The sequence below is a fragment of the Girardinichthys multiradiatus genome, chromosome 21 (genome assembly GCF_021462225.1).
Source record: "Girardinichthys multiradiatus isolate DD_20200921_A chromosome 21, DD_fGirMul_XY1, whole genome shotgun sequence".
NCBI lineage: Eukaryota > Metazoa > Chordata > Actinopteri > Cyprinodontiformes > Goodeidae > Girardinichthys > Girardinichthys multiradiatus.
This window is the reverse complement of record NC_061813.1, coordinates 16,208,497-16,231,226: the sequence shown is the minus strand read 5'-3', so window position 1 is coordinate 16,231,226 and position 22,730 is coordinate 16,208,497. Positions and strand designations below refer to the sequence as shown.

Sequence of the window (22,730 nt, the reverse complement as noted above, 5' to 3'; positions counted from 1 at the left end):
TTTTTCCACACCCAATTTTCTTTACCATATTTATCTAGTCCTGAGAAATATAAAATCAAGTTCTATACTTTTCTATACATTTTTTAGACAATGCAGGAGCTCTGTCCACTCTAAGATGCACCGTTTAGAGTTGGTCAGCTGTCTGTGGAGGGGTGTTTGTGTGCTTCCATGACTGTCTCCTAAACGATATGATCAAAGCACAAATCTGTCTGAGACTTCTACGGATAAAGAGACTTTCAGATGCTGTTTGTGCACAAAATGAAGTCTCCAGTTCAACCAATGTAGTTTGGGAATTCAGTGACTATGTCAACAGGAGGTCCAGGTCGCAGGTGGGAAAAAAAAAAACAGATTTTGTTCCATTGGAACAAGGGTATCTCTATCTTTAATATTTGATTATGACTACCTAAAGCCTTTCAATGGCATTATGATGACAGGACTTCCTCAGGCCTTTCCCAGTGAATAGGTAGCAATCATTTACAGTGAACAGAGAGAGGGTTTTCCAGGTACCAGCCTGTGTTTAAATTTTTCCAGACTCAAAATATTTATGCAAACGTAGAGACGATGCCTTAAAAATCCCCCTTATTATTGACTTGGCTTGTGGAAGACTCACACAGGGATGTGTTCATGTGCCAGTTCTCTCGTAAACTGGGTCTGCATATTTCATATTTTCATATTGATTGATAGGTAGGTTGTTTGTACCCTGGTTGTCCATGCGTACCCGTGATGTGTGTCTGAGGGAGCAGCAGGACAAGCTCCACAGAGGCCTGCTTTAGTTGTTACTGTCTGGTTATCGGCAGCAGGTGTGCGTGTTTGTGTGTGTGTCTATGAGTCGAAGATAGGCTGGTTTGGTCCTGGATTTAAAGGAGGAAGCCAGTGTCAGGGCTGAGAGATGAATCTCTCCTGAGGGATCGGATAAATAAGGAAAAAATATCTTTGAAAAGGGAAACACAGCTGTTTCCAAAAGAGAAGTCAAAATAAAAGTGCTGTAGCATTCCTGAGCCGCAAGGTAGTGGGCCGGCTAATTCTGTCATGCTGTTGTTGCTCTCTCTGTGAACACCTCTTCCTCCCCACACACTATTTCTATACTGTCTAACAGTACATCCCCCAATCTTCACCTCTGCATGTCTTTCACCTCCACCCTTTCTGTCTTAAAGACAGCTGGACCTCACTGTGATTCCCTCTGGAAAGTCTGCATCGACCACAACGCATTTCAGCGGCTTAGAGGCTGAGCATATGATCCACTGATAAATCACTGCGGGCTGGCTCCATGCTACTCCCCCCACCCTGGGGTGACTTACATGTAAGGCCGACTGCTTGTTTTACATGTGGGCTCAGCTCCAAAAACAGCGAGGGTAACCAGATACCTGGATATTCAAAAAGCAGGTGGGTCTTGGTGAAATTCAGGACAAAAATAATCAAAGTTTCTAATAATACTAGTCTGCAGTGTCTGAACGTTGCTGATGAGATGAAAGAGTAGAAACCTGTGGAATTTGACATACCATACAATATTTCCAGAAAGCAAACAATGCACATCTGGACTGCCTTTTAAACTGACCTAAACAGCTGCAGCATAATGGGGAGATTTTATATGAGCAGTTTCCGAAACCATCAGTTACAATGCCTTGCAAAGCATTCATACTCCTTGATCTTTTTGGCACCTTCCTTCAAGGTATTTTATGGGATTTTATGCAAGACAAACATAACATAGTGCATGTACAGCCACCCCTCTTTACTCTGACAGCCTTAAATAAAATCTAGTGCAACCATTTGCATTCAAATGTATCTGCATAATAAATAGGGAAATTTACTCATAGTATATGTGCAGCTATTCTGTGAAGGCATCAGATATTTTTTAGTAATCATTAGTGAACATGAATACTAAGCTGCAAAGCAGAAAGGTTAAGGATAGCATTATAGAGAAGTTATAATTGATGACAGTACATTTATTAATCATGCATTCTGGAAATCTGGCCTCTATGGAGGAGTGGCAAGAAGGAATCCATTAGAAGTCTAACTGGCAGTTTGCCGCAAGCCATGGAGGGGGCACAGCAAATGTAGAGGAATGTGCTCAGATGAAATGCACAAAAATGTGTATTAAAAAACTCACTGTTAAAATCTCCCCAAAACACCATCTCCATAATGAAAGATGGAGGTGGCAGCATCGTGCTGTGGGGTTGCTATTCTTCAGCAGGGGGCGGGAAGCTGTTAAAATAGCTTGATCAAAGCATACTCATTTACTAAAACTTAAATCCATTTGAGAGCACGTGTTAGGACTATAAAATGTATGTTTACAGACATACTCAATCCAATCTGATTGAGAATAAGCTATTCTGCAAAGAACGACAGACATCAGTTTCAGTTTCTCAATGTGTAAATCTGGTAGAGACATTGTCCAAAACAACTGCAGCTAGAATTCAAGTAAAAGATGCTTCTACAAAGTTTTGACTCAGGGTGCTAAATTCACTTGCTCCACATTTATGCAAAAGACTCTATCACAAAACATCCCTATGATATGCATAGATGTTTCTTGTTGTAACTTAACAAAATGTGAAAAAAGTTGTGGCAACGGAGGAAGCTGAGCCACAGTCTCTCAAACAGCTAGATGGTTGCAAGAAGTGTCTCATTAAAGCTCTGTCAACCACAGGAGGTACAGTGTCCTAACTTTTTCCTCAGTTAGAACACACATTTTTGTTGATATCTTGTTTAATGAGTAAAAACGTTTTGTGATTAAATCACTTTCTTAAACAACAAAAGATTTAGACATCAAACTGTTAATTTTTATTTTTTTCAAGGAACAAAATATTTAATAGGCATTTTTTTCATAGGCCTTTACCTGGGGTCATTTAGAATATCAAACAGCATAGAGTGTGCATGACTGCAAGTGCAACTCTCAGCAAGTTATACTCACTATACTGCACAAAACAGCAAATGAGAGACTTCCTCCTGGCACAAGATTCATATTGGACCTTTGAACACTGCCTGATAAGGTCTCTAGGAGACAGACTGCTCAGAGGTGTGGAGAGCGTCCGTACGGGAGGAAGAACTGGGCAGAGTTTCCCCTGTACATCCTCAGTGATAAGATCCTTTTATCCAAATAGGCTCGTGGCACTGGGAGTGGACACAGATATGTCAATGACTAGCCTCAGATCAGAGTTAGACCCTTAGACAAGCAATGTAAGATAGGAGTAAAACAAACTGACTGTTTAATTTTGCAGGTTCTTCAGTTTACAGTTTGAATCTACGATTTTCCTATAGCCATGATTATGTTTTTCACAATACTTGTTGAAGGTCTTAGATCAGGGGGAGTCCACCTCCAGTTCTCAGGCCCTGGTTATGGGTTTTATATCTCCCCTTGCTCCAACACAGTTGATTTAAATGGCTGGATAACATCCGCAGCATGTAATCAAGTTCTGCAGAACCATGCTAATTACACATTAATTTTACTAAGGTGAGATGGATAAGAAAAACATGGAAAAATGCATGATACGGGCCCTTGAGGGCTGACTTTGGACACTACTGTCTAAGATTGTAACTGACATGAGATATGATCCTTTCCTTTCTACTCATACAGATCTTTGCACACTTTCTCACATTTTATCATGTTATAACCACAACTTTTGATGTATTTAATAATTTGTTTTGTTATCCTTGCCCTATTTATCGGACTGTTCTCCTGACAGTATCAGACAGTATCAGATGTTTTGAGAGGATGTGTTCCTTACCAGCTTCCATCCAAACAGGGAATTTTGCATCTTTGCTCAAGCTCAGTCAGATTGGACAAAGAGCATCTTTAAACATATGTTAGGACAGGTTTTCTTCCAAGAATGCTCTGTCTTTACCTCAGTTCATCTTACATCAACTCTGACCATCCTCCTTGGCCCTGCAGAAGGAACCCCACAAGATGATGCTGCCACCATCATGTTTCTTTTAATCTATTGCACAAAATCCCACTAATATGTACTGAAGGTTGTCGTCATAATGTGACAAAATCTGGATACGTTCAAGGGGTGTGCATACTTTTGCAAGGAATTTCAGTTGACTTTTTTCTATTTATCCATTACGATCTTTCTGTTATCCTTGCTCCATCCCACTGACTGTTTTCCTGTCAGTACAAGGCCTGTAAAGTCAGCCTGTGGGTCAGCTTAGGGCTCATAAATTTGTCAGCAGCTGCAATGCAGTGAAGGGCGGCTACTTGCTCTAGAGGGTCAGGAGCGTTTGTACTCGCTTGAGGCCTTTTTCTCACTGAGGACACTCACTTGTTGTTTCAGGCACGTCCTTTTCAGAGAGGCAGCCAGCTTGGGAACATCATGCAAGGGCGAAGGGTTCGCCTGTCTGTGTGTGATGAAGACTCCTTGAGAGAATAGGGTTGTCCCACAAACCTCTTTAATCTACTCAGCACAGACAAATATAAGTACCGCAACCCATTCTTGCACTTGTCTTCTAGTAAGGACTTGAATGAGTAAGTAGCCACATTCATTCCCTAACCCCTGATCACGTTCATGTGGAGAAACTCCACCCTGACATGCTGTAAAATAACTGTTATTTTTCTACTTTATGCTTCCATCCCCACGGAGTTTTAATGGGCAAATCAATTTGCATTTTTGGGGAAACCAGCAAACTAAAATGTATCATCCTCTTTTTTTGTTTTGCATTAGTATTTTTCTAAATTTCTACATTTACTAAGAATGCACAGTTCATGTTATTGTATTTTCCTAATTTTTCACATAAGATGTAACTAACTAAATTTAGCGCAAGATTTACAGGTTAGTATCCAGCAGTGTGTCGAGCTCTCCTGTCATGTGTATTTTATTGTAAATGGTAATTAAACAAAGAGAAAGAAGGATAACTGAAATTTCATCGACTCCAGCAATCTATCCAAAAACACGTTGCTTAGATTCACTCATGTAACACCATTCACTACTTCATCTGCTATAATGTAGAAGTTTAGCTGTTTATCTTGATGCTTTAAACCTTTTAGAATTTGACAACATTTTAATTAGCATCTAGAGAGGCCCGCACCATGCTTTAACACATAATCCTGCAGCTGGGAGCTCTTTAGTCTCTTGGGGTCTGCAGTTCTGGCAACCTTGATTAACATCAATAAATCAGACCTCCTCCTCCATATCCCTACAGTCAAAATTTGGTTAAGACTATGTAATAAAAAAAAAGATGATTTGTTGACTAAACAGGCAAAATGGGTCCAAAGATGATAGAACTGTGAATTGAAAAGATTGAAATTAAACAGAAGGATCAAACTGAAAATGAATGATTGCCTCAAGGTTCAGCACTGATTAAAAGACATGAAAAGTTTAGATATTAAATGTTAAAGGGAGCAATCGATCAAAATAAAAAGTAGAAAGATATTCACTGGTTGACTCGTTCTATTATATGTTTGACTGTTATGTCATGATAGAGCTACAGTACCTTGAAAAGTATTCATACCATATTGGTACCCCTATGATCCTGTGCTATGTTGTCCACAACAGGAGGCAAACCTCACAAAGAGTAGGGAAACCATGGCGCCCTCCTGGAGCCAGGCATGGGACGGTGGGGGTTGGTGCCTGGTGTTCGAGCTTTGGCTCCCAGAACTCAGCAGGATCAACCCAAAGATGCTACAGGAAGCCCCACCTGCAGAGAGGAATGTTGGGATAAGGTGCCATGCAAGTTCGAATGGCAGGCAAGGGCGGGAGCCTAGGCATGCTAATCTGGCTTTTAGGACATGGAGTGTCACCGCACTGGTGGGTAGTGAGTCAAACCCAACTCCTGAAGAGGGACTGGGCAGGGTTGGGGATACTTACAAACCCCTGGCTGAGTGCCTTTTGGAGTTTTCTTAGGTGAGCTAGTGGGTCAACCTTGAGACTTCAGGTTGCAAGAGGAACCGGGGCACACTCCTGTAGGGTGTCCTGACTGTTTACAGAAGAGCCTTGTTGGAGTCTCTGGTCAGTGTCCTGGAAAGGGTGCCACCAGGAGATGCAGTGGTGCTTCTGGGGGACTTCAATGCCAATGTGGGCAGTGACAGCGATACTGAGGGGTGTGATTGGGTAAAACGGCCTCCGTTATTTGAAACCAAGCAGTGTTTTGTCATTGGACTTCCGTGAGAGGTACGGAATGTCCATAAGAAAACCATGTTTGAGAACAGCCTAAAAGACATGGCTTTTAGGTTTGCCGCTGTTCACCAGAGCTTTTCCGAGGGTTCTCTATGCTGCTCAGCCGACCTCCAGACCACCTGCTCCTTAGTCGCAGGCCTCCTAGACTCCTTCTCAGTAGCCGATGGCCACAGTGACAGGCTGGGCAAGGAGAGTATTAAACAGAGAGACAGCCAAGAGGCCAACTGCACATCACCTTGAAACATGGTACTAGCAGCATCATGCTCGGGTTGAAAAGCTGGCCATAGTTGATGGGAAAATTAAGAGATCTAAATGGAGGACAATCATGAAAGAGGCTGCAAAAGACTTGAAACTGGGGTGAAGGGTTCTCTTCCAGCAGAAAAATGACCCAAAACATTCAGCCAGTCCAGATCTGAATTTAACTGAGAATTTGTAGAAAACTTGAAAATTGCTGTTCACAGACACTCTCCATTCAATCTGGGTGAACTTTATGCAGTCTTTGAAGAAATCTTGTTATATTTCTGCATATGTGCAAACAAAAACATATGCATGTACACATAAATGTGTTTATGTAACCCTTAGAACAAACACATAAACACCAACAAAATAAAGCTCATGCCCATTAAAGGTCATCAGAGACTTTAAATCATATCTGCTGTCAAGTTTCTCACCCTCGGAGCATTCTTTGATTCCATCTGTTTTCCTTTCACTTCTTCTTCCCCATCTCCCTTTCCCTTTTTTCGTTGATCTGAGATAAATCCTTGCGGGCTTCCCTGCGGCTTCACAAAGGAATGTGACAGAAAGAATATCCAATGTGACATTTACGCCATTCCTGTCGGCCACGAGACGTACTGGGTTATTATGATAATGGATGGAGTTAACTAGACACACAAGAGCACACTTGATGGAGTTCAGCAGGTCATCAGTTCACAACCTTTGTCCACTCTGAAATTCCAGAGACATACCAGCGGCACTTCTTAGAAAACAACACCTAATGTATCACACAATCCCAGCTAAGGATCATGTTAGGAAGGGGAAAGGCAGAAAATAATGGAAACACAATCACAGTGAGTACTTTGCTTGTTTCGTTTCAGCTTAGCAACACAGAAACAAAATAAATTCATTTTTTCATTGCAACAGGAATCCTCCTAATCTCCAAAAATAGCACATATGGAGTCAAGACTGGTGGCAAATGCTCTGAACCGAGAAGAACACTGGCTAAGAACTGAGAGTGAAATAAAATGTCCAGGTGAGATGTATTACATTGTGTTGTGCATCATGTAAAAGAGCAGCATCGGCAGTACAAGCTGCGTATGTCTTCTACGTATTGTGTTTGTGTTTTGATCATGAAGAGCCCAAAACACATCAGCTCTGCAAACACTCCCACAAACTTCACTCAGGATGTCAACATCAGTTTTCTTGTAGCAGAATCAGAGGGGGTTTTGTTCTCTGTTTACGTAAAACACACAATCTCAAGACTCAATATCCTAACTTGCGTTTGTTTGCTTAGTTAAGAAAAATGCACTTTGTATATAATGTCTCTGTTACCTGTTACAGATTTGGCTGTAAGGCCCAAAACTGTATATATATAGATCTGTCAAATAATAATTTAATCATAATGAGAAAAACTACAATCTGTAACAGAGTCTACCTTGAAAAAAAAGAAAAAGCAGAACAGTTTACACACAAAACAAAGTGCAACATTTCTTGCCTCCTTTTCTGTCTCCTAAATGCAAACATAAGAGATGTAAACAAAGACAACTCAAGTACAAACACCAATTCCTGCCTAATGATGTCTTCTGTGTGGGCTCCTCGAAGACGGTAAACACGACACAAAAGGCTGGCAGTTTAAAACCCTTTTAGGAGGAGTTAGCCAGGCTGGAGTTAAGACTTTCTCTCTTTGTCAAGCTAAAAACCCCAGTGCATGTAATTTGGATTTTATGTGATAGTAGCACATAGGTCATTTATACATGGTGTTCAGATTGTTTAGCAGACAATTTTTGAAAATGTGGTGAGCATTTCTAAATAACCCCGATTATTTATATGCCAATTGATCAAATTAATCACAATTAATTATTACTAAGTTGGACTGAATGTAAATGCTAGCCACACTTTTTAGATTTTTATTTAATGCTGAATTTTCTTTCCACTTCACAATTATGCACCATTTTCTGTTGATCTATATGATGAAGGCCTTTTAAAACACATTTAAGTTCGCGAGGGTAACAAAACAGAATGTGAAGAAGTTCTAGGGGTATTAACACTCAGATGCAGTGAAACAACCCAATCACTGCTACAAAAGTAATTACATGAGATGGAGTAAAACAGGTATTAAGTGAAGCTAAAAGCTTAAAGTTGAAAATAGAGCAAATTCCTGTGTGCCTGCAGCCAGAGGTGATAAATGTGAGCAGCAGCTCCTAATCAGATGTTCCTCCAAGGTTATCAGCCCTGCTCAGTGAATCGTCACCAGCAGGGAGTGCGCTGCACTTCACCTCCTTATCTGGTCACACTCCTCCATCCTACGCCACTATCGCTCTGGACTAGAACTGTACCCAATGAAGACGTGGGAATTGATGGGTGGAGAAGAGCCAGCAGAAAGAGGAGAACACGGCAAGTCGTGTAATCTCTGTACTCGGTCCCAATCTCAGCTGCCATCTTGTCAAGTTGGAGAGTTATGGCGTGAGAAGGAGCGATAGGATCGGGATGCGAGAGAGCAGGGGTGGAGGAAGGATGTGTGTACGTGGTGGGGTGTTACAGAGGAGGGCATGACAGGAATAACTGACTTTAAAGTCAGATACAATTTTTTTTACATCATCATTTTTACAACTTAGAGACCCTGTAATAACAAAAAAGTAACAGAAGGAGGTTGGACAACAGAGTCATAACGTAACTCTCCATTTTTTCTGAAAAACATGCAGGCCGACTGGAAAAGACATAATCTGGTTAACCAGAGAACTTTCCTACATCAGTCCTGTTTGTTTCTGGAGGCAGCTTGTATGTTTTCGCCAGAGAGTCTGACAACCAGTACAATCCAAACATGAGGAATGGGAAGAGCTTTAAAACCCTGAAACTCAATAGACCGAAACATTTGTATATCTTGGGCCATTCTTCAATATCTCAGCAAGTTCAAGTGAATTTGAAGCCGCAGTGAAATATCATCCACTGTAAACAGTTAAAAACAAACAGAGGTTTGTAGTTTGTTAATTTTACTTTTTCTTGCAGAAAAGTTTAGAGTGCCAAGTTTATGTGTCCATAAAGATCCTTCACCCTGCTGTAAAATATCCTGAATTCCTTCTGCTTGGAGCATTCTCAGCGCTGAGGTGAAATGATGGGTGGTCCTCCTTCCTGCTCTCTGAGGATTTGCAGGAAGTGTTTTTTAAAACGATTTAGAGAAAATTTTCCAAAGCTACATTCTGTTTCAAACAATCGACTCTTTGGTCAAAGCCAGCTAATTATTTGATCATGCTGGGGCTTAGGGACACGTTTCGCTGCAAAGGAAGTGGCTTACCTGGGCTTAGACGCTGAGAAACGCAGCCAGGCATCACAAGACAAGCAAAAAAACTGCCTTCTCATAAGGGCACTTCGTTTCTGAATAAGCACAGCGCTGCTGGGACGTGGCTAATCTCGCTTAAGCTTTCTGAGTTGTTTGCCTTTAAAGTTTGGGAGGTAGGTAGGAAGAAAGCAGTTGTTGACTTAGGCCAGAGGACTAGTGACAGCTCAGCTATATCCATTCAATGAGGTGTGCAGAGAATAAAATGAGACAGAGAAAGGAGAAAATGGAGCTTGAAGTGAAGACAGACAAGAGCACAAAAGTACAAAATCATTTCTGATGATTTGCTACAAACAAAAGACATGAAAGGTTACTTTCTAGACAAGAAAAAACACCAAGTCTAAAAGTAAGCAGGAGGCTGAGTGGAGGAACTTTAAACCACCTAAGCAGAGATGTAAAACCTCTTGATGCCAAGTTTTTTACTTATCATACAAACCCAGGATACAATGTAGTGAAACAGTATATCCATTACTTCTATTCAAATCCAAACTGTACTTGGAATCTAAAAACCATTTAGTTCAAATTATAATTTCCATCTACAGTATTTGAGATGCTCTCCTAAATGCAAAAGCTGTTAATCTACATCACCCCTAATTAACTGAGGAAGCACTCACCTTTAGGAGGCAATCTAACCAACATGCATACAACATGCGTACATGACTCACAGAAGGACTGTTTGCAGGTCATTTTAAGTTATGTTTAATGATAAAGCTGTCTAAACCAGTGTTCTCATAAAAACATGATTGATGTTGACTGATTTGTTTCAGCTTAAAGTGAGAAAGTGTAAATATTACAATACAATTGGCACCATGTGTTGTCACACCATGCCACAAAGTCCAGCAAAAGCAAGTTCAAACAATAGTTAGGAGTGACAAGTCCCTTTTTCCCCAAGGACACTGGTGTGTGTTAGGATGAGTTTAGAGCTGCATGACTCATGTAGTCCAATGTCACTTAGACCTCAGTGGAAAGCAGGATGTCCGCAAAGCAAACAGTGATGTATGTGCTATTCTAGGAATGAGGATGAAAATGGAGCTGGAAAATGTGTTTCTGCTGCCCCAATGCTCATTTTTCCAACTTCTTCAGCTTCTTTTTCCTTTCTTGTTTTTTTTTTTTTTTTTTAATGGATGATTCTCAAAAAGTGATGACGGCAAAAGAGAATGGAGGTCAACATGAATCACGCAGAGAGGGCTAAAGACACATATGGTGTGCAGAAAGCGCTTTTATAGCAGGGGCCCAAAGATCTATTGGTGCCCCAAGAGAATATCCTCAGAAAATGAGCTGTCTGTCTTTGTTACAAGCTCAGCTGGCTGTGATACACATCATTTCAAGCTAAACTTAAATCATAGCCATTGATTTATTTGATGTAGGTCATGTAGAAGTGACATTAGAACCTGTGCACAAGTAGAAGATGCTAACGTTGTGAGGCGAATTGAGTTTAGATCTTTTTGGTGAAATTCTGTTAAAAAGTTATCCACTTTATTCCTATTACCCATGATGCTTTGCATGAATTATGTTCTTATGTCTAAAACAATTGTATATAAGAGTAATTACAGATAAAACCATATGAGAACATCCAGTTTTGCACCTTAAATAGCATTTTATGAACCTTTTCCTACGAAGACTGGGAGGAAGACCTATATTTACTGCTTCTTTAACTCCACTGAAACTGACAGAGAAGCTTTGAACAATCTAAAAGGTTCTGAGGTATTTAAGTTATTGATAACTTGCCTCTTGTTGAAGGAAGTCACCTCAAAGCAGGCGTAGAGCCCAGTTAGAGCCGTAACGCCACAGACCATCATGCTTGGGTTGTAGTGTTATTGTCAGTTGAAACACATATGCTTGATTGTTCCTGTATTGCAGTACTAGGGCGATCCTACAGCAATGCAGCCGCAATATTATTAAAATCTAATTTAATTTCATATTGATCTGTCACTTTCTATGCTTTTAGGTCCACATTCAGTTTTTGTTTGACAATAATTAAGAGGAAAGTTTCTGTCGTATTCTGAGAATGAATTCAATGATAGAAAAAGAACAGAATGTCATTTAATTGTGAGTTATTATTACCCAACAAGATAAGACATAACTACATTACCGTAATCATTATGTCTTAAACATAAAAATCATATCTGATCTACTCTCAGCAGTGCATTTGATCCAATGTTTCTAATGTGATGGTCTGTCGTACCCAAATTACAATGTGGATTAAGGCTTTTCCTCTGTGGGCTTTGTGCTGACAAAGTCGGTTGGTCATCAAAATAAACTGAATCCCTTATTGCAGGAATGATCTAATTTCACTTTCGATGTATGTTTAATACACTTGTTGAAGCCAAAATCTGAATTTCGCCTAAATTAAGAAGTGAGAAGTAGTCATGCTCGGACATGTCCATGAAACAGCGTAAAAAAGAGGACATTTTGTCAATCTATAAATCAGCTTATTAAAAATACAGAGCACTGCATATAATTAGCAGTCAAAATAGCTTTATTGTAACTACTGCTACCTTATCAGAAGGCGTGCCCACAATAAAGCTTACATATAGCACCAGGAAGAAGGCAAATAAGCAGTTAATATCTTACCTGTAGGAAATTACTCACTTGGCATCTATATTTAGTATAAACACACAATGGTTCGTCCTGCAGGCTAAAATTAGCCTCAAGTCTAAGATTGACCAAAGATCTCTCCCATCTTTTAACAGATGCAGTGGCAAAAGGAATAGCAGTTTATGCCAGCCGGTGTTTTATGAGCACTTAAACCACTTTCACATTTGCACTGGGCAGTTGGTTTCAAAGAAGACAGTGATTATTTACATGGGAAATTGGGGTCGGAGGTGGTGTGCCACCAGTTATCTTCCTCAATGAAACACATACTGCGAACTAAACATGTACAGTGTTTCTAGTCAGAGTAACTGAAGGAAAAGAAGATGGTGTAAAAATCTATAATATTTGCATTCACTTAAAGCACTATAATGTTCTCTCTTTTTATATAGCTCTTTTCAATTTCAAGCAGGAAGATTATTGGTGCCACACTGCCTCCAACCTCCATTTCCTGCGCAAATACTCATCGGCTTCTTTTTAAACAACCAGCCCAATTAAAACATGATGACGACTTAAAGGTTAATAAAATAGCGCTTGCATAAACCACTACGATGCCTTTTGAGAGTAACTTAAGAATAGCACAAGTCTGCTTTGGTCTTAGCCAACCTCAGACTAGCCGACCAACCAATCAGGACTCATACTAAATGAAGACACCAGGAAACATGTCTAGTGAAGGTAAGATATTACATCTTTAAAATCAGTGTAAGCACACCAACTCCCCTGTTTTATGCTTGGTCTGAACTGATTAGCTTGTTACAGTAACTTTCTCTGAACAGTATTTGCCAGATAAGCAGCTTCTCTTGCATGTGTCTCTTAATCTTCCTCCACATTTTTCAAACCAGTTCAGACAGATTGTTTGGCCCCTTCATTTTTCTTCCTTTCATTTATCTTAATTCTAATTTGTAGTTTCACTCTGGCCACACGTGATATCCAGATTTTTGGACAATAACAAGGACCACCCAGAAGTGTTTAAGGCCTCTTCCATCCACAGCTCTCTACGTCGTCCCACAGTAATCGCTCCAATTGACCGAAAAGACACATTAAAATCTAATCGGGATGGCAATGACACACAGTAGTCGTGCACAGCTTTATTTGCAAAGCAGATGGGAGGCCTTGGCCTGTCCGACATTAATTACAATCACATTCGGAGAGGAAGCCGTCCCTCCTCAAGGGCGGCCAGGAGTCTGTGTACGGCTGGAGGAGATGGCAACCTAATCCCCCAGGTCACCACAGAAATCTGAGGGAATAGTCAAAGATGCACAGGACGTGATTAATCAAAGCGGTGAGCCAGATGTGCAACAGCACAGGAGTATAAACCAAAAACCTGCACAGCAGAGGAAGAACAAAACCACAGACACACAAACACCCCGCTGCCACCATCATACCCCCCGCCACCCCTCCCCACAGAAGCCCACAGACGGGATACGATATTTGAGACCAAAAGCAACAGCTTCCATCTTTTTGGATATCTGGTTTTCATCACAGCATATTGCAACACCAATACTCAGAGGACCAATAAGTAGAGAAGTATTTTGGATGTCGGCCACTTCAGCCTAATTTTCCTCATCACAGGGAGAATAGACAGGCTATTTATGGTTTATACAGGTGAGGAGGAAAACATTTTTAGAACCTCTGGTCCCACGAGGAGCTGAAGTCAGAAAAAACAACCCAAAACATAATTCTGGAGCGATACATTCCCATTGCTCTGATGGCCAAACCATGACAATGCCTTCTGTTCCCAAGAAGAATGATAATCAATCTGGTTTCAGGCCTCCTCTTTCACTGGCCTGTGACTCTGGCAGGACCTCTGTTTATCTTCCAGAGCTCTGTTTAGAGTCTCCCAGTAAACACTGGAGCTGCTAATGGAAGGAAAGGCTTTGAGCTTTCATGTTCCAAACTCGTTATGATTAAAGTGTCCCTGTTTATCATGCTGGGGGCTAATTAAAGACCAATCTACTTGGAGGGGAAACACAAACAATGCGACGCAATTTACGCATAGAAAACCCACAGCCTTTTAGCACTGGAGGTCAAGATCAGGAATAAGCCTTTATATACAAATACCAGTGGTGGCGGTTGATGGTTTTGCTGAGGATACTGGGTTTATTCTCCCGCTTAAAACATACATCATGGAGCAGATTGCACAGCAAGACTGACCACAGAATTTCAGTCCCATAAGTGAACGGAGGACGGCAAATTTACCCGGAGAGAGGACGCAACAATAAATTACCCAGAAACAATACAAAGCTTATTTGTCCCACCGCATAGGAAATGAGTGAATTATTTGCTCCCTTTGTGGTGCGCGCAGTGTGGGAGAGTTTATTATAAAATACTACACTATAGAGTAAATTCAGGTAAAATGGGACATTGGGTAAAATGGGACAGGATAAATAAAGAGTATTTCCTTCATGCCTTAGTTACGCATGCCAGCACAGTTGTTTGGAGGCAAATAACCAAAATCACAGCACATAATTTAGGTGACATCTCACAGGGGGGTTTTGTCCGCATCAAACAGAAACCAGGAGGTAACAGGAATGCAATGCCCTTCAGGTGGATTTTAACAGGAAATAGCATGATGAAATTTGTATGACTAATGACTGTAGAAATGAATAATATATAAACCATGTATGATCTAATAGTGCATCAAAACAAAATATATGTTTTGTTCAGAAATTATGTTAAAAGCAAAGAAATCCTTACATTTTCATGTTCAAATAAAAACACATTTAAAAAAAATATTTAAATCCTAAGAGGGTACCTCAATAAATCAGAATATCATTGATAACTTTATTTATTTCAGTAATACAGTTTAATTCACAATGAATTTCCTTTCCTTTTGATGATTATGGCTTATATATATTTATATATATATATATATATATATATATATATATATATATACATATGTGTGTGTGTGTGTTTTTATGACCTAGTGAAGTCCAGCAGAGATATCCAACCCACGAAGGGTAAGCCTCAAAAGGTCATTGTTAGCTAAGCTGGGTGTGCAGAGTGCTGTATCTAAGCATGTCAATGTAAAGTTAAGTGAAAGTGTTTTAGAAAAAGGGTACAAAGGCACCATGGACAACAATACCCAAGAAATTATTGTGAAGGGCATTCAAAAGATTGGGGGACATTTGCGGGCAGCAGATGGAATGAGTGCTTGAAAAGCCAACACACAGAAATATCCAGGAGATGTGCCACAATCGTTGAATTCCTCGTTTTAAGCCACTCCTGAACCAGATACAATGCCAAAAGTGTCACCTGGCCTAAGGAGGAAAAGCACTGCATTGTTGCAGAGTGGTCTAAAGTCTTCTTTGCAGATGAAAGTACATTGTGCATTTAAAAAAATGTAGTTTCCAGAGCTTGCAGGAAAAAGTGAAGAGTTGCAAAATCCAACCTGTCGGAGGTCCAATGTTAGGTTTCCACAGTCAGTGGCATTTTGGGGAGCCATGTCATCCGCTGGTGTTGTTTCACTGCATTTTATCAATTCCAAAGTCAGCACAACCATCCACCAGGAAACTTTAGAGCACTTCATGCTTCTTTCTGCTGACAATCTTCACAGAGAAACTGATTTAATTTTGCTGCAGGACCTCTGCACACACTGCTACAAAATTCATTACCTGGTTTATGATGTCGCTGTTTTTCAATGGCCAGCAAACTGTTCTGACCTATACCCAACAAAGATACAAGCGACACCAGACCTCACGATGCAGACAAAATGAAGGCCGCTATTAAAGGCTTACTTAACATCTCAGCAGAGTCACAGGTTGATTACCTCCATACCACACTGCAATTATGCAGTAATTAATGCAATAAGAGCCCAAATTTTGAGTACACTGTACAGTACATGCACATATTTTTCTGTATGCTCAGATTTCTGAAGATCAGATTTCTAAAAATCTTTTTTTTTTTTTATTGGTCTGGGTGTGTTTTCTGAGAAACTGAGATTCGGGTTCTCCTTTGCTGGAACCCAAAATAGACTAAATTAACAGAAATAAACACCTGAAATATATCAGTTTTGTATAATGAATCAATATGAGCTTCCCTTTATGAACTGAATAACTGAAGCAAATGAATATACACAACTCATATTGATGCATAGAGGTGCAGCAGTTGCTTGTCCACACTGTCTGATGTTTTTATTCTTTAAATAATGTACCTAAATAGAATGGCATACAGGACGTGGACAGTCACACAGAGGGAGAAAGTACAAGAGGCAACGAAAAGTCATGGAAAATTAGTTGAGGAGAAGTTGTACACGGGGGGGGGGGTGAAAGGGGCTTGCCGGATAATGCAGAGGAGAAGGCAGACTTCAGCTGGGACAAATCTGCTCACCAAAGAAGATTAAGGGATCTCATATGAGGACACATTCACATGACGCCTAACAATGACTGTCAGAACTACAGCTTAAAGCAATGAACTGCAGTAATTAAACTGTATCCCATCTATCAAACATGTACCTTCCAATGTTGTATCGACTAAAGGAAATTATGGAGGCGTAGGCTACTTTCATAAAATACTATAGGCCTCAGTTTTTAACACGAGGTGAGTCGACACCTCACGCAGTTAAAACATATATGATACGACCGGTTAATTTTTGCACTTAAATGAGGTCAGAAGATGTCAAGACCAATAAAGCTCCAATAATAACTGAATTGGCGCGTCAGCTGTGCGCCGCGATGAAGAGCCAAGTTAAAGAGCAAGTCTACAGGTGGACGAGAAAACAAGTGTTCCTTAAAGTAACAGAGTCGGCCTAAATCACACTTTTGGAGTCATGTCCCATTATTTTGTTCAACGTCTACCTTTATTTTACACTTATGCCTCTAAATTTTCCTTTTAATTCACAACCAAAAATAAGCATCCAAGCAGAAATATAACATTTTTATTTGACTCACCTAAATTAACGAAGCTCATCACCATATCCGCGTCATTCAGAAAGGCTGTTTCTTGATATGTTGCCAGAGGAGGGCTCTGGGACGCCGGTACAGACTGGTATCTCTCCAGCGCTCCTTCCACTTGGCTTTTCTCCTCACTTGATATAGTTTTATACAAGTCCAGCATGAAAAGAGGAGCAGAGTTGTACTTTCCGTGGGACAGCTGCGGCCGCGGTCTGTGCGGCAGCCCCAGGACGGACAGGATCTCCTTCTGCATCTCCCTCTTTTCGTGCGTCCGCAGCCGCCGGTGGACGAAGCCCGGCTGCCCCTCGCCGTTGCCAGCCAGTGAGTGATGAGTCCCCACCGCCGCGTACGTCCAGTAGTAAGCGCTCCACCACAGTCCGACCAAGGCAAGCAGGCAGCTGGTCATGATGTTGTCCCCGCTGTGCTCTCCAGAGTCCCGATTGTGCCTTGTTTGGAGTTTCAGTCGCCCTATCCGAAACGCAAACTGCGCGTAATGGTAACCAAAGTCCACCCGAGAGCGCCGCTATCAGTCAAAACTATTGATCAAAAGCAGAGCAGAAGTCCCGTATCAAGCCATTTGAAGTACTCACTAAAGGAAAATACGCATAATAGTACCGCTCCAGCTTTCATTTCTGCTCCCTGTAGCGCGCTTTGCTGCTCCAGGATTAAGTGCACCATGTGAGAGTTTATGCTGAGCGCTCCGCTACTCTTCAGCCGGTGGACACACTTCAACAAGCAGCACTGCACCTCTGTTATAAGCCATTCTCCTGAAACAGAAACATTCACTCCCAGTATTAATAACTGAAAAGGTCTCCGCGGCGCCCTAACGCCTACAGGTTGAGTGTCAGCGTGTGGAAGGAATCAGCAGGTTGCAGTCCGAAATATCTCCGTGCGTGTGAATTCCTGCGAGTCTGTGTGCTCAAAATCCCCCCACTCCGTGTGCCCTCAGAGGTGGAGCTCTTTAAACTACAAGTCTAACATCAAATTTCCATATTTTGTTCATTGCTGCCCGTCAGCTCAAATAACTCCAAGTAAAGTCTAATTTTAGAAACGATGCTGGTAGATCTTTTCACTCTCCGTGGCACATTATTCTACATGTCACAGCTCTGCTTTTTGGAAGCAATGCGTAGGAAGTTCCGGTTTATAACTTCCAGGATCTCTCGCTGTGTTGTAACTAAAACTGATCGTGTCCCTTTTTTTCAAGGCTGTGTGTTTCTTGAATTTTGCTTCCAGACGGATGACTTCTGCCACTGAGCCGGAATGTCCAGTGGAGGCACGACCCCTGACGATGGACTTGGAAACAGCAAGAAGAACATCCTCATCACCTTCCCAGGGTGGCTCGGATCAGCCCTGCTTTTATTCAGCTCATTCAGTTTATTTGTGTAGCGTCAATTTAAAATTAATGTCATATTCAAGACTCTTCACAAGACAAACAGATGTCGTTTCTTTTAATTCAATCCAAGTTACCCCAACAAAAGTAGATCCGGGTTAATTTACGTTTAATCCAGTCTGATTTGGATTATAATCCAATACAGTAAAATATAGAGGATTATACATTACTAGATGTGTATTATATCTAGTATCTGTCTATACTACCACTATGTCTAGGATTGATAACACAGTGCACATTGAGGAAGTCATGTGATCAACTAGTAAGAAATGGTGGCAGGAGCAGATCTGAATGTTTTGTTCACCAGCATCTGTGTTTCAGGACATTTCATTTGAAATGAAACTAGAAAATTCCTGTGATTTATTAAACATAGATTTATGTAAAAACGAACAAAACATACATTTCAAATGATTAGATGACTTTATACAAGATTATTAAATTGGCTTAGATTATGAACATGTGAACTGATATTCCAGAGATGAATGTCAAAGTTTACATCTACTTGTGGAACAGTTATTCCATTTAGTCTTAAGATGTTGACTCCTAAGGAAAAATGTCCGAACACTCTTATAACCCTTCCCACATTGTTTAGCAATATTTTCTTTGAGAGTTCAGCTGGTGTTTTCCTCCTCGTAATAATTGTAAAAATATTCACTCTTCATCGTTTATAATGACATGTTAAATTGGGGTTTTAAAGGATTTATATGAACAGCTTGTGTTCTGTCATGTCCTAGGCCAACTCTCAAGCATGGCGGTGGTGTCATCATGATGAGGGTCTGTTTTGCTGCCTGCGGTACCGGATAGAATAATGAACATCCCCAAATTCATCGATGTTGCTCAAACCTTTCAAAGCAGTTTGCCTTAATAATTCAGTCTGTTTAGATTAATGGAAATGTAAAGCGCCACCATGAAACAAAACACAAGACCTGTGACTGTTCAGCCCCAGTAAAATCTGAAGCAAGGCAGAAAAATAAAAGAATCATAAACCAAGTTTTACAGATCATGGGATATAGTAATATACTGCACAACAATATGCTAATCAACAGGCCCTTAAACTTGGTTGGATAGCATCCAAAAATGAACAGACTTTTTCTGACTCATTGATAAAAGAGTGCATGTATGTTGTGGCTGAAACTGAAGCAAATCTCCTTTTCAGCATCATGATCCGCAAGAAAACTTGAACCTTTGCTAATGAAACCTTTAAGGACCCCTGCTCTGGGGGTTTCAGTAATGCTACCTGTGCTAAATGGTGACATAAGATGCTAAAACAGATAAAAATGTCAAATGTGTAATCATTTGGTTTTTATTTTTAAAAATTAGTAGCAACCTGTTAACCTGCTTTCCTCCTCTGCCAAATAAAACATATTCAGTGCGGATCACTTAATATAATAACTTCGATGTTCGCAACACCTTACGAAAAACAGTGATCGGATTTCGTCCACATATTTCGATCTCTGAATCTCTATACGTAAGTTTGTATTTAATACCAAAATGTCAAAGTCAACATTGTGATTTCAACACAAAACAGACAGAAGGCGAGTGAGCTTCTGAGGATAAAAAAGAATCCCTTAAAACCCAGGTTTCCCCTTCCTGTCTTTCTCTCCCATCATTCCTGCCACCCTACCCTGTGTTATGTCTTCATGGAGCCTTCAGACTGTGATGGTCCTGATGATAAGGCCAAAAGGTGTCTGTGTCTGTATCTGCCAGTGTCTCTGCTACTGCTGCTGCCAGGGCCTATCTTATCTGCATGTGAGGAGTGAGAAGCAGCATCAAAGCCACACATACCACCACCTCCACCAGGCAGACACAAACACCTTCAGCTGGGTGGCATCCAGGTTAAAAACAATACCTTTCATATCACTACCATAAAGCTATAAAGAGAGTAATACAAGACTGAGACGCTTATGTGAAACAAATGGCTAAAAGCAGAACATTCCAGCAGTCAAAGAACCGGCCGGAGCTGAAGTAATTTATCTGCCTTTTTAAATCCTCTTAGAAGCCATTTTTCCATTTGTTTGAAAGAAAACGAAGCTCTGATTCATAGCAGGGATTTTGTTTTAAAGATGAACAAAAATCACTCCTTTCACTGAAAATTATTTTAGTTTTTGTTTTTTTGTTTTTGGCTGCAGCACTGAATGGGAAAACAAAGCGGTGATTATGTTCTGGATAAGACGATGGAAGGAAACGGGTCATTTTTACCGCCTCGTACCATGTGAGTCAGCTCGTGGTTACAAAAAGCAACGGATCCATGTTTAAAGCTTCATGCGCCATTAATCTTGGTCGTGTCATATTAACCAAACAAAACAAAACAAAAAAAACTGTTCACATCTGATTCTGCCCCTGCACTCTCAAACGCTGTCACAACGATCCAGATAAACGACCAGAATAGACTGACAGGAACTTAAAAAGCACTCAAGTTCTGCTGTATTTATTTGACACTGATCAGTTGTGCATGTTTGCAAGTGTGTGTTTCTAGCCTGAGGTAGAGCAGGTGATGTGTGTGTGCTGGGTGAACTGGAGGCAGAGGGAGGAGGAAACATTAAACAGGAGCTCTGTGTCCTGTCATCACACCGTCTAGACAGGACACCTCCTTAACCTAATGAGGTTTTTTTTGTGTCTGGATCACCCACACAAATGTGCACACACATACACATTCACTTCCATACTTTTTGGGTTTAGTCCTTTTTGTGAAACTTTTAATTTGATATTTATTTGAAAGAATGGTATCTTAAGTGCTGTGTGTTTGCACACATCTTTCTCTGAAAATTAAAAGTTCTGCCTCATAGTAACAGGAATGTTTACACTTAGCTGAGAAGAAGAGTTCAGCTCTATGCAATAATTAGGGTGCTATGTGGTGTTTAGCAACACGAGCGTGCACAGATATGCAGGCAAACTGTTATCAAGCGGTTTTCACAGCAGTTTAAGGAATCGGTGACAAGATCCTACAGGTTTGCTGCTTTTGAAGCCACAGAAGTTCTTGTGGTGGATTTGTTTCGTGGTGACAACCTGCTAAAGCTACGGATTGCATAGACAAATATTTCTGCAAAGCGATTTATTATTATCAAATTAAAAAAAAGCTGAAGTACAAGGCTGTTTTTCATTTTAATAAAGAAAAAAAAATGTATTGAATTAATCAAGCTCTAATTTCCTCTAAAAACAAAAAGCACAATGCATTGACACAAAACAACTTCATCGTCTTTTTCATATCCTCTGTTTTTGCATGTTGTAAAGAAATAATTACTCAGACATGCAACCAACAGCAACAACACAAGTTTAAGGCAACAATAGATCTGAGATCATCTAAGGTCACAGTTCATTAGGCTCCTACAAGCTAAATCCTAAGGGAATCTTCCACCTCTTCCAACTCCTGAAGTAAACTGGATCGCTCCGGGGATAGCTTCAGCCTGGATGACCTGAACTCCATGGTCAAATTCATGCTGCATGGCCTGGGCAGAAGAAGAAAAATTAAACCAATAAAAATGACTGAGAACAGGTTTATTACCTTCAATCTGAACAAACAGGCAGGGGAAAATGACCTATACTAAGTCATCTAAACTATCCAGGCCACTATCTTAAATCAAAACCTAGAGCTACACAATATATCCAATCGCAGTCGACATCGCAGCATCAATGAATGCAATATTACAATTGCAAAGGACTGCTTGGCTGCAATGATTCGTCGGATATTATATTTTAGGTGCCACGCATGCAAATTCTGCAATATATTTGGCCTGTTGGCTGGACTTTCACTGCCCTCGATCCCTATGCGTGATGTATGTTTTCGGTGGCAGAGAAGCTGGAAAAGAACGAATAATCAGCAAAATTCAAGAAAACTATGACTTGTTTTTCTGATTTGTACAGCTGTAATCAGAACTGATGCTTCATACAGAATCACCTTTAATCATAAAGGAACATACAGCGGTTTCTAACCTTACTGAACATGATATGTATTTCCAAACAACTATTAGCAAACCCAGTCAGGCTAAACACGAACACTTTTGCACAATCTATTCTGTACTCAACAATAGTACAACCACATTACACATGCACGCGGCACCATTGCAACCAAAAGTTTCAATGTATTTTATTAGGATTTTATGTGAGATCTATGTAAGGCATGTTTTTCAAACTCCATTACAAATTATGTGGCCGGCATTAAATAAAATACCGATTTCCTCTAGAATTCACCTAAATAG

The 22,730-nt window shown here is 40.5% G+C and overlaps 2 protein-coding genes across 2 annotated transcripts in view; both read right to left on the bottom strand.

Moving 5' to 3' along the window:
- The window catches only part of bmp6 (bone morphogenetic protein 6), a 67,202-nt gene extending 48,977 nt beyond the window's left edge, over positions 1-18,225 (bottom strand). The window contains exon 1 of the mRNA XM_047349052.1: positions 17,142-18,225. Coding sequence (XP_047205008.1) covers positions 17,142-17,550 — 409 coding nt within the window. The 5' untranslated portion in view covers positions 17,551-18,225. The remainder of the gene's footprint in view (positions 1-17,141) is intronic.
- A 3,346-nt stretch (positions 18,226-21,571) lies between these two features.
- The window catches only part of zgc:101569 (uncharacterized protein LOC449822 homolog), a 28,925-nt gene continuing 27,766 nt past the window's right edge, over positions 21,572-22,730 (bottom strand). The window contains exon 7 of the mRNA XM_047349055.1: positions 21,572-21,980. Within this exon, the coding sequence (XP_047205011.1) occupies positions 21,873-21,980 (108 nt within the window). The 3' untranslated portion in view covers positions 21,572-21,872. The remainder of the gene's footprint in view (positions 21,981-22,730) is intronic.